The 12,751-nt window shown below is 38.6% G+C and overlaps 1 protein-coding gene across 7 annotated transcripts in view; it reads left to right on the top strand.

The window, feature by feature from the left end:
• Positions 1 to 12,751, top strand: part of CEP162 (centrosomal protein 162) — a 110,037-nt gene that overhangs the window by 52,773 nt on the left and 44,513 nt on the right. For all 7 annotated transcript variants that reach the window (XR_002343389.1, XM_013992659.2, XM_013992660.2 and 4 more), the window contains 7 exons: positions 1,574 to 1,707; positions 1,968 to 2,195; positions 2,736 to 2,876; positions 4,978 to 5,090; positions 7,043 to 7,148; positions 10,883 to 11,009; positions 12,457 to 12,620. Coding sequence is in view for 6 of the 7 variants with exons in the window: in XM_013992659.2 (XP_013848113.1) it covers positions 1,574 to 1,707; positions 1,968 to 2,195; positions 2,736 to 2,876; positions 4,978 to 5,090; positions 7,043 to 7,148; positions 10,883 to 11,009; positions 12,457 to 12,620 (1,013 nt within the window). In the remaining variant the exon portion in view is untranslated. The remainder of the gene's footprint in view (positions 1 to 1,573; positions 1,708 to 1,967; positions 2,196 to 2,735; positions 2,877 to 4,977; positions 5,091 to 7,042; positions 7,149 to 10,882; positions 11,010 to 12,456; positions 12,621 to 12,751) is intronic.

Raw genomic sequence — 12,751 nt, 5'->3', positions numbered from 1 at the left:
GGATTGATGCCTGCTTTTACAATGACTCAAACAGCTCCTTTATGAATGCTTTAAGAAATTTCTCCAGAAAAGCTTCTATATCGAACAGTCCAATTAACTACTCTATAAGGGAATACCCCCATATGCCTGCAAAGATGACAAGGAAATCTTGGGGTGAGGTGCTACTGGGAACTTGTTTCTCCTTTGACTTTTCTATATTTCCAAATCTTTGATAACCATGTATTTCACCTTAATGAAAATGTAACCTTTGCATTTAAAAAGTTAGCATCTTCGGAGTTCCCTTCATGGCACAGCAGAAACGAATCCGACTAGGAACCATGAGGTTGCAGGTTCGATCCCTGGCTTCGCTCAGTGGGTTAAGGATCTGGTGTTGCCATGAGCTGTGGTGTAGGACTCGGATGCTGCATTGCTATGGCTGTGGTATAGACTGGCAGCTGTAAGTCTGATTGGAACCCCTAGCCTGGGAACCTCCATATGCCGCAGGCACGGTCCTGAAAAGACAAAAGATGAAAAGTTAGCGTCTTGAAGAAATTATGTTAACTATATAAATTTGGAATTCTTCATTTACCTCTAAGGCAGTCAGATAAATGTTTACTGAGGATTCAGTTCAGAATCTGTAGTATTTGAAGCTTTAAGATCTCTTCTAGCTATTTCCCTTAATTTTTTTTTTATTATTAACTGAATAATGCATAGACCTTAGAATATGTCCACTGCTTTGGGATTTGAAAGGTACTTTAAAAGCTGAAAATTTGACTAGAGTACGCATTTGTCACATTTTTTTCTAATTTATCATATATTTTCAGGGTATTATAGCCATATTATCATTTTTTAATCAAATTTAAACTAGTTGTTATAGTCTCCATGTAATTTATATTATTCCAGTGATACTGTATCTTAATATACTATATCTTGATATACAAAATGTGCTTCGAAAGCACACTTAATCTGATGAAAATGCATTGTAAAGTTATTGTATGCTCTTTGATCATTTAGATATTTTTGTTATTGCTGTGAACATTTAAAAGATTAATTTTTTTAGAAGTTGTAATGGAGTTCCCATTGTGGCGCAGTGGTTAATGAATCCGAGTAGGAACCATGAGGTCCCTGCCCTTGCTCAGTGGGTTAACGATCCGGCGTTGCAGTGAGCTGTGGTATAGGTTGCAGACGCGGCTCGAATCCCGTGTTGCTGTGGCTCTGGCACAGGCTGGCAGCTACAGCTCCGATTAGACCCCTAGCCTGGGAACGGCCCAAGAAATGGCAAAAAGACAAAAAAAAAAAAAAAAAAAAAGAAGTTGTAAAACCTGAAATCCCAGGCTGCAGGCTGCATTCTCCTCTCTTTTATTTAGCTCTGTTAGCCTTCTGTGTCAAATTGAGGAGAATGTTGATCATGGCCAGGAGTTCTGAGTTGAGTGAAACATCTGCATTGCAGTATTTGTTAGGCATCAGACTATTGAGATCCTCATTTAACTTCATATTCTGATTGTATTAGTACTTTCTGTTACATAATTGTTGAATACACACTCAAGTTAAGTTTGTATTTGTGGTGCTTTTACCCATTGTTTACATTATTTAGAAATCTTATCTGGAACAAAACTCATCAAGTCTGCAGTTTTGGGTAAACCATCTCCCCAAATTGAAAGTTGTCTGGCTCCTCCTGAGAAATCTGAAGGCCCCACAGAATCTGATTGCTGTGTTCAGTTTCAGAATGTAGGTATTGAAGTTCAAAATAATATTCATAAAGTTTTTTAATGTTCTATAATTATATATTGAAACTAAATTATGAATAATGAAATATATGAAATCTCTTTTGCATTGGGTAGCATTCACTCTTATTGAACATATATTGATCTTGTATAGTAGAATATTATTAACCATGTAATTTTTGCATGTTTGTGGTGGTGGTGGTGTTGTTGTTTTTCCTAACCATCTGTGTTTGAATCTAATATGTAACTCTGTATAATTAAAAGGATTCTTCAGGATATCATGGTGGGAACAAAGAGACAGAACTGATTATGTTTAGAAGAGTTCAGGAAGCAGAGGAAAAGTGGAGGGGTGCACAAGCCCTAATTGAGCAAATTAAGGTTACATTCTCAGAAAAAGAGAGAGAACTGGAAAATAAAATGGAGGAACTAAAGAGACAACAGGAAAAGGAACTCTTCAGGTTGAATCAAGACAATTATATTCTTCAAGCCAAGGTACTAAACAGATATATCATCCTATTTTTCCTTTTATGTATTAAAAAAGAACTTGTACCCCCACTGAGAGCATTGTCATCCTCTATCCTGGAGCTGTTTTACTTGATGTATTTGCTGTGTAAAACATGAGCATGGCTCCCCAGAGTGCCTCCTTACAGAAGAGCCTAAATCAAACCCTGGAGAGAAAATCAAAGTTTAAATTGGTTCATTTTGACAGTTTCCTTGTTAGCAGTCCTTTTTGAATACAAATCCCTTGGTTCACTGTGACCTTCAAGGTAGGCAAGAGTTTCAGAGACAATGCTATAGAAGGTCTAGATTCAGAAAGTGACACTCTATAGCGTTTGAGTTATTTCCATCATCAGAACCATCAGCACAAAACATCGCTGTAAGGCTTTAACTGTAGTTGATGTTATATTGATTCCAGTGTGGTTATTATATACAGTGTTAGGTCTGTGCACCTTGAATTTTCTTTTATTCTTCCTCATGCCTCGCTTCATCGTTTCTTTGCCCAAATAAAACAATTTCTGCTTTTTCTCAAAGTTAAGTAGCTTTGAAGAAGCAAACAAAAAGCAAAGGTGGTTGCATTTTGGAGAAATAACTGATCCTGTCACTGAAGAAAAATTGAAGCAAATCCAAAAAGAAATACAAGAACAAGAGACCCTTCTTCAGGGATATCAGCAGGTATGGCTCCCCAGCACATAGTGAGCTTGTTGTGAGATTCTTGATTATAAAAAATAAGTCATTTTGAAATATTTCTGTGTCCATTTAACAGGTAGTGGGAATACGGACAATATGAGGAAGCAATAGTTTACCTAGTGTGCATATCTCTTATGGACAGAATTAAAGTGGTTAAGAAGATGGGTTCTGGATTCAAAAACTTTGGCTTTAGGAGTTCCCGTCGTGGCTCAGTGGTTAACGAATCTGACTAAGAATCATGAGGTTGCGGGTTTGATCCATGGCCTTGCTCAGTAGGTTAAGGATCCAGTGTTGCCGTGAGCTGTGGTGTAGGTTGCAGATGAGGCTCGGATCCTGCATTGCTGTGGCTCTGGCGTAGACCAGCAGCTACAGTTCTGATTGGACCCCTAGCCTGGGAACCTCCATATGCCATGGGAGTGGCCCTAGAAAAGGCAAAAAGACCAAAAACACAAACAAACAAACAAAAAAAACTTTGGTTTTAGACTTTGATGCATGCTGTGCAGCCTTAGGCAAATCACTTCCCCTCTCTCAGTCAGTTTCCTCATCTGTGAAATGGGAATGAGGATAATAGTACCTATCCCATAAGATGGTTGCGAAATTAAAATAAAACAGTGCAGACCAACCTCTTAGTGCCTTCCATACAGTAACCAGTTAATGCATGTTGCCTATTACTAATTTTAAGAGCCATATTTCCTTAGAAACTGTCCTATTTTTCTTTAGTTTTCTATAATTTTTTTCAGTAGGTAACATTGGCTAGTTTTGATATTACATACAGAAATATGAATCTGACATCAATTGCTGGTATCCTGAGAGCGAAAAAATTTGAAATAAATGGGGGAAAATGCATGTGTCCTTGGAAGCCATAAATTTGTTCTGTGTGATGATGGAACCCTGGTGATGTTGACCTGACAGTCAGCCAGGACACGTAGGGCGAGCTCCAGCCTGAGATTGTTTTAGGTTCTTCCCCACATCCTCCCCTGCCCTTTTTTTTTTTACTTCCCTCCCTTTCTCCTATCTCATTACCTTTTTCTCTTTTGACAATAGCCTAACCGTCCAGCCTACCAATAACAAGCATTTTCATTCTGAGGACATCCAGAGAAAGTATTACCACATCAAAGATTACAGTTTTTGCTGTAAATGAAACAGTTCTGATTTTGCAGGTCACCCTGCCCTGAAGTTAGCGAGGACCTTTCAAACCCTTTGCCTGCTGTTCTGAGCTTGCTATATAGAGCATGGGTTTAAAGAGGATTTCACAGAGCTATGAGTATGCCAATCACCCACTCCCACAAAGATAACAGAAAATTTTTGTGTCTATGTATGTATGTATTTTCCTGATTTCATTAATTCTGCAGATAATTAAGCATAGACTCTCTGTCAGGCACTATGCCAGACATGGTGAGATGGTTCCTAGTTTTCATTAGATCCTCAAAGGTTTTTGCTTTTCATCAGATTCTTGATTTTAAAGAGGTTAATGAGCCAGAGCAACTAACCACAGATGGGTTCTTTCTTTCTGATCCCTCTGCTTTTGTCTCTCTTTAATTCAAGTTCCTGTTCTGGGTCTAATATCTGCTCTGCCTCATCCTGATATTCCAGAAACACCCAGTTCTCTAACTCCATGCTCACAGAAAGTTCCAGAAACAAGCATGAATACCCTCTGTGGCTACATCCAGTTACTTCACCACAGAAAGACAAGCCAAAAACAGAAAAAAAGAGGGTGCAAACAGTCCCACTGGTCTTTCCATCCCTGGCATACGAAGTCAGGATGTTATTCCTGCAGCCACTCACTCGTTCACTCCTGTGAAATGCAGTACATTATACCGACAGGCTGTTAAACTTTGAGGATTTTTGCAGCTTTTTTTTAAACTAAGGATTTTGAGCAGTTTGGAAAGAATTGTTTTTAGATAACAAGTTTTCTTCTGAGACAATCCAAAGTGTTTGAAAGAGATTCTGCTTGTGTAAAAACTGAGGGAATTTAAAAAAAAAAAAACTTAAAAAATGTTTCAAGGATGTCCCTTTTATAGGCATATATACTTATGTAAGTACTACTGAACTTTTAACCAAAATGTAATTTTCTGTTTATAAAAAGGAAAATGAAAAATTATATAATCAAGTGAAAGAGCTCCAAGAACAAAACAAGAAAAATAAGGAGCAAATGTTCAAGGAAAACCAGAGTTTATTCAGCGAGTTAGCTTCCTTAAAGTAAGTCCTTTCCGAATTCTTACAACCAGATCTGCTAAGACTATTTCTAAGAAGTTTATTGTTACATTAATAATACATTTAGTTATACTTAATTTTTTTAATTGTACAGTTTTATAACTTTTATATTTTTAATATTCAATGGATTTTCTTTTGGTGTTAGATGACTAGTACATACTTTGGTATTTTCAGCATATTCATGTTTGAGTTAGACATCAGTTTCAGGAAATTGAATATTTCTCCTAAGCCTAAATATTTAGGCAGTAAATCTCTGTAATAGTGCTTTTAGTAATAATAGTAAAAAAATATATATAGTATTATTTAGTGTCTTAAGTCAGATTCATACAGTAGAGCCTGGGGTGGGCATCCTCGTGGAGGTGATTTCCTGGAAGATAACTCTCAGGAGAGGGGGAGCATGAGAAGCGAGAGGTGGGAGGTGAGTAAGAATGTGGTTTCAGCTCAGAGAACAGATTGCACTGCAGAGCTGGTCCCCACTTGAGGCAAGTGGGAGGCAGCCTTTTGTACCCTGTAAGCCAGCCAGTCACTGGCAGAGGTGTGCTTCCAGAAACTGGGTGGGGTATCCTCTGGGCCAGGGGGCAAGGGCTGCTGTTTGGCCAGCACATTTCTCCAGCGACGAGAACCTATGAGTTGTTAAAACCCACACTCACCAGGGCGGGCTGATGGCGCACCAGCACCTACTTATGAATCAGTCATACTTCAGACTGTAAGGTCTTTGGGATGTTACTACATCCATCTCTAGCATACCAAGTGAAAAAGCCAAACCAACAAACACGGGCAAGCCAGGGTATTGTCTTTTAGGGAGTAGCTGCCTCTATGCATTTCACCTCAGCACCTAAAAACTCAAGTAGAACAGTGTTAGAAGAAACTTCTTTGGCTGCAAATGTCATGTATGTTATCTAATTACATACTTCTTCCATTTTTTGGTAAGATAACTCAGGGCATAAGAGGCAGGACTTCTGTTGGCACACACTGATCTTTCATGAAGAATAGAACAAGGCACATCTTGTAGCGGACAAAGCTTGAAAATATACGAGTTAGCAAATGAGGGCACTTTATGTAAATTGGAGGGACACCCCTTTATCCTGGTAAGTGTGACCCCAAGCCAAGGCTGATAAGCTGCACAGTTCTGATGCATGAAGGTATTTGCGTCTACTTTCTTCCTAGATGCATCAGTAAGGTATTTTAAAATTTCACATCTTATATTGGCTTTCAAAAGAGAAGATCTATTCCAGGATCCAAACCTAAAGATCAAAGTGAATTTTCACAATGAAATAAACGGTACCTTTAGTACATCAGGGTTAGATGATCATACCTGAATTTCTAAACTCTTTGTATAATGTCTCTGGGGGAAAAAAAAAAAAAAAACAGAAAAATTGATCCCAAAGTACCAGTAGTAGACTATCTGGTTTTATTTGTTAGTTTCCATGGGTATGATTGGCAATTTGTATTTCTCAGAAAGGAGTCTAGAATGATGTGATGGGAAATGCCATAAGGCTTCCTGGGATGTTGGGTTTTTTTTAATCTCTGAGAATTGGCAGGAAATATTTTTATATTACAAATAAACCAGTACTCTTAGGGTTTCAATTCTTTTAGATGATACATAAACATTTCCTTTAAAGTGTACTCCTCCTTTAGTATCATAGTATTTTATTTAGATTAAATGAACTTTTTATCTTAAATGACTCACTAGTTCAAACATGCAAAAAGTTTTTAATGTTTAAGAATTGAATTTCTGGGAAAGTTCCCTGGTGGTTGAGTGGTTATGATTTTGGGCTTTTACTGCTGCAGCTCAGGTTCAATCTCTGGTCTGGAAACTAAGATCCCACATCAAGTGGCAGCACCTTGTGGTTTAAAAAAGAAAAAAATCGAGTGTTTTGTATCAAAAGGAGTACTTTGTAATACAAAAATATTCTTTTATTTTGAAAATAAATCAGAGAACAGATGCACAAAAATCGTTTCCTGTCTCACGTAGTGGAAGATTCGGAGCCCGCCAGAAACCAGAATTTTACAGACCTGTTAGCAGAACTACGGGTGGCACAGGTAAGCTGCATAAGGATTTCAACTGTTAGCGATAGTAGAGATTGTCATAATAATTCCCACATGTGTAAAAAAGGGTCTGTTTTGGTAATTTATGAATAAAATCTGTTCATAGATTTCATACCAACTAAATATCTAAGATTAGCACTGGGATACATGACCTTAATATAGAGGAAACAATGTAATTCTGGTTTTAGGTGGTATTCTCTTTATAATCCAGCCTCTCATTGGGCATTTATCACGTGGAGCCGTATTGGAGGCATAATCTTATTTAGGGCATGTATACCTTACTTCAAACAAATTCCTCCCTGGAAATGTACAGCTAAAATAGGAAAGTAATTTGAAGACAATTGTCGGCCTTAAAAAGTTAGTTTTCCCTGTCTTCTTAAGTAGACTGTACCCTTCTAGGGGGCAGAGGCTGTATCTTTAGCTATTTGTATCTAGCGTGTCTAACACAAAGCTGAAATGCAATAGCTGCTTCATAACTTTTTTCTTTCATTTTATTGAAATGAATTATAAAGAATATGGCCTAGAATTTTCTGAAGTGGTATTTATCAATGGGAGAAGCTTGGGAATTTAGAGTAGCTTAATTCTCTTTTAAGCAGGACAGTTTTATGCATCGCATGATTATCATTGCTGTCCCCAGGAACTGTGCTCACAGCAGTCACTGTAGCCTCAGAACCACTGCTGCATTTCCAAACATCTCCTGTGCGAGGGCGAGGGTTAGCTGTCCTCACTCCTGCCCATTAAGAACCCCTGGAACACTCCACTAAAAAGCCCTTCCTTCCAGTCTATTTGAATGAATATGAAAATCAGAAAATTTCCAATTACATACCACTTTTTAATTAGAAATTTATTATATAAACTTAAGTTACATAGAAATTTAAACATGCCAGGGTGTAATAATTGATGTCTTACAGATTTTTGTAGTAGATAAAACACAGCTACAAATATGAATCGATTAGAGAATGTTCTTGGCGTTCCCATTGTGTCTCAGCAGTAATGAACCTAACTAGTACCCATGAGGATGCAGGTTTGATGCCTGGACTTGCTCAGTGGGTTAAGGATCCGGCATTGCTGTGAGCTGTGATGTAGGTTACAGACGCAGCTCAGATCTAGCATTTCTGTGGCTGTGGTGTAGGCCGGCAGCTGTAGCTCCAATTCGACCCCCTAGCTTAGGAATCTCCATGTGCTGTGGGTGTGGCCCTAAAAAGACTAAAAGAAAAAGAAAATAGAGAACTTTCTTAAGATATGTGTATATAGAGAATGAAGAGATTGTCAGGCAGGTGAGTAGAAAGAAGGGATAAATGATCGGACGCCCTCACTTGTCAGTAGGCCTGAAAAATTACAAGTTAGGAAAGATTAATATTGCTCTATTTTATGAAAGCTTGGGAAAACATGGTGAGGTTTCAAGCATAGCATTAGCTTCATTTGAAGGCTGTTATTAATGACCTTTTAAAAGTGCTGTTTTGAACACACTTTTCTGACAAATAGGAAACTAAACTGCCACTGAAATCACCAGAAAAATGCTGGCTAAAATATAATAAACATATTTTAAATGCATACCACAGCTCTCAAGAAAGTAAGGGGAATTTCTAAGGGTGAATAATGAACAAGCATTCAAACCTAGCAGTAAGCATTGCTCCTAGGCTGCCAGTTCAGTAACCATGGGCCCTGAGCTTTAACAGCTGAGTGGAGATGGGATCCCAGGACTTCAAAGGGCCATATCCTTCAGTAAAACCGTGGACTAGGAAAAAATCCACCCACCTCCAGAAGGGACTGAAATGTTGAGTTGTTCTGTCCCATCTTGGTGTGTAGATACGTAGGGAAGGTGTCCTCTGCTCAGTGCTCCACTGATTGTTTAGTATGAATGTCAGCCCTTCTGCCTTCATTTGTGTTTTAATATTTGAATTGACACTACCTGCAAGGGTTGGTCGTGCTCAAACTTCGAAAAAAAAGTAAAAACTGTGGATCTAAGTCAATGATCACCTCTAGTGTATATAGAAGAAACAGATGCAAGACAACTCTTTTTTTTTTTTTTTTTTTTTTTTTTTGTCTTTTTGTCTTTTGTTGTTGTTGTTGTTGCTATCTCTTGGGCCGCTTCCGCGGCATATGGAGGTTCCCAGGCTAGGGATTGGATCGGAGCTGTAGCCACCGGCCTACGCCAGTGCCACAGCAACGCGGGATCCGAGCCGCGTCTGCGACCTACACCACAACTCACGGCAACGCCGGACCGTTAACCCACTGAGCAAGGGCAGGGACCGAACCCGCGACCTCATGGTTCCTAGTCGGATTCGTTAACCACTGCGCCACGACGGGAACTCCTTTTTTTTTTTTTTTTTTTTGATGCAAAACAACTCTTAAGGGTATCTGACATTAACCCAACTCCACGCAGTATTCCTGCAGATAAAATTCTGCTGGCAGTACACTCACAATGCAGAATTACAAAACCCAGAGAAACAACCACTCCCCCATGAGTAGACATGGGGTGGCTTAATAAACAGCAGGATTAGAATCCCAATAGAATAACTGAGTAGACTATAAAATAGACTTGAAATGATTAAATATACAGAATAAGTGAGAAATTCAGTGTGAGGAAAGAATAAAACAGACGAGGCACATTCAGAGGAAAATAAACAGAGCTCTGGAAATACTCCTGAAAATTAAAAAAATAAGCAGAAAAGTTAGATAATAGTATACAACTAAGAGAAAATGGTAAACTAGATGATAGATCTAGGAACTTATACTGAAACAGAAAAATAGAGAAATGGAAAGTAGAAACATGAGATGCTATAGTTTAAATATTTTTCGAAGGTAATGGCTAAGAATTTTTTAGGAATTATCCAAGAGATGACCTCTCAAATTTAGGAAGCACAGTGAGTGCTTTTTTAACTTTTATGATGTGCCAAGTTCTTTTTTTTTTTTTTTTTTTTACTTTCATTTGTGATACAAGGATGAACAAAATAAAATTCCACATTCAAGTAAATATATATACCATGTCAGGTGGTGATGAGTGTGTGAGAAGAAAACGCAACACCCCTGGGTGCCAGGATGGATATTTCTGTTTAGAAAGCATGGTCAGGGAAGGCCTTTCTGGGGCCTCACTTGAGCAGAAATCTTGATCAAGTGAAGGAGCAAGCCACCTTGCCATGTGGGAGCAGAGCTGTAGGCACAGGAAGCAGTAAGGCAGTCACCTGGGGGTAGGAACTTGCTGAGTAGGTTCAGAGAATAGCCAGGAGGTCTTTGCAGCTGGCCTGGAGCATGAGGGTGAAGATTTGCAGGAGATATGTCATTGAAGTGGGCAGGGCTGGGTTATGCGACACTGAAGTCATCTTGGCAAGGACTTCAGGTTTCCCCTAGGAGGGGTGGGAGCCTCCAGAGAGTTCCAGGCAGAGGAGTTATATTTACTGACTCTTGAAAACAACTCCTCTGACTACAGTGAGAAGCGACTTGGTTCTGAGGGTGGGAGGGGCAGAGTAGTTAGGAGGTTGTAATAAGAAGAAATGAGAACATGAGATTGGAAGGGCTTTGAGACTGTGCTGAGTGAGATGATTAGAACCATTTTAGTGGGCTTTGGGGAGCTCCTAATCATTTGGAAGGGATCGGTGGTAAAACCAGAGCTAAAATTTAGGAAAAAATAATTAGCAGTATTTACAATGAATTGGGTGAAAGAAAGACTATGCCACAGGCTGTTGTGGTTGGAAATAATTTGCTTTCATATTTATATGAATATCAAGAAAGAAAAAAACAGTTTATTGGAGGACATTAAAAGACTGAAGCAGGACAAACAAGCTCTTGAAGTAGACTTGGAAAAAATGAAGAAAGAGAGAGACCAAGCCAAAGACCAGATTGCTTATGCCACAGGTAAGGACTGAGCTCAGTCTTTTTTCTCCTAACTGTTCTCATCTTGAGTTTAAGTAATGCAATCGGGTAGTATAATCAAAATGCTATTCTTTGAAGTGTATTGTAATTTTGGAAACTTTTCTCTCTTTTTTTGTCTTTTCTAGGGCCGCACTCATGGCATATGGAGGTTCCCAGGCTAGAGGTCTCATTGGAGGTATAGCTGCAGGCCTACCTACACCAGAGCCACAGCAACACCAGATCTGAGCCGTGTCTGCAACCTACACCACAGCTCACAGCAACACCAGATCCTTAACCCACTGAGCAAGGCCAGGGATCGAACCCGCAACCTCATGGTTCCTAGTCACATTCATTCACCATTGCGGGAACTCCCCAGAAACTTTTTAAGAAAGTTATTAATAGGTATGTGCATTTGATTGGTTTTAGCAGCAATAATTGCAAGATTAGAAAAAATCAGGGATTATTCTGAATTCATGGCATTGTGTGTTTAGTTGTTTATAGTCATCCCAGCTAGACTGTGACCTTCCAGAGCATGGCTTCTCTTTTTAGCCCCGGGCCTGAAATGTAAACGCTCAAGTGTTTACTAATGAACAAATAATACTACACTGTGTTTGTAGAAAACACAGGGATGGATATGGTGTACCCCACCAGGGAAAGCAAAGAAGAGTAAGATAAGAATGCAGATACTAAAAAAACTAGAAATAACCATGAGGGTGCTAATAATAAGGGTTGCAGAGAGGAGTGGCATTTGAGCTGGGTCCTGACAGATGGAGAGATTCAGAAGTAAATGGAGAGAGGCCGCTTAGGTGTGTTTCATGAGCATGTTATTGGATACACCTGTGGATTGGAGCCCAGGCTGGCAGAACCCAGGACTAGAAAGGTGAATCAGAGGAGCCAAAGTAAGGATCTTTCCTCTGTGATATCTCGGTCTTCAGTGTAAGATGTGCACAATAAAATCCACTTCCTTGTTTTTAAGAAATTACTTTCCTTGTCTGTAAAACAGAATAACAGCAATAGTTCCCATCATAATGGTTGTTGTGTTAAATAAAGTCATTCATGGTAAGAACTCTCTAGTGTTTGCCGTTGTTCCTTTTTGATATAATTATAGAAATTCTTCATTTTTACTGTCTTTTGAACCCAGCACTTATTTTCATAGGAACAACTTTACTTTGATAATGAAAGTCCATGGGAAAACAATTGATATATCAAAAATTTCTATTTACCAACTTTGCTACAAGTTTGAGGATTCGGACTGGGAACACAACCATCATCTTCCTTACTAAAACACTAAACTAGATGCAATCTTGCATACCCCAGTTGTTTTTTGCCTCTGATTTTTTTTTTCATAAAACTTTCATTAGACAGGCATTGGTTTTCATTTAGAATCTTTTAGTTTACTTCCATAATTTGAAAAATTACAATCATGTTATTGAGTTACTTTATCTTATAGGTGAAAAATTATATGAAATAAAAATTTTAGAAGAAACACATAAACAAGAAATCAGTCGCCTGCAAAAAAGATTACAGTGGTATGCTGAAAATCAGGAACTTCTGGATAAAGATGCATTTCGGCTTAAAGAAGCAAATGAAGAAATCGAGAAACTGAAACTTGAGGTACTAGATCATTTCAGAATGTATTTCTATAGATGAACCCTATTATCATCAGCACCCCCACATAGCCTTGTAAGGGTCATTGAATAAATACTCTAAATTCTGTTAATTAAAATGGCCTATTTGCCTTTGGT

The sequence above is a fragment of the Sus scrofa genome, chromosome 1, assembly GCF_000003025.6.
Source record: "Sus scrofa isolate TJ Tabasco breed Duroc chromosome 1, Sscrofa11.1, whole genome shotgun sequence".
Taxonomy (NCBI): Eukaryota; Metazoa; Chordata; class Mammalia; order Artiodactyla; family Suidae; genus Sus; species Sus scrofa.
The sequence above is the reverse complement of the archived record's forward strand: the minus strand, read 5'-3'. Positions and strand labels throughout refer to the sequence as shown.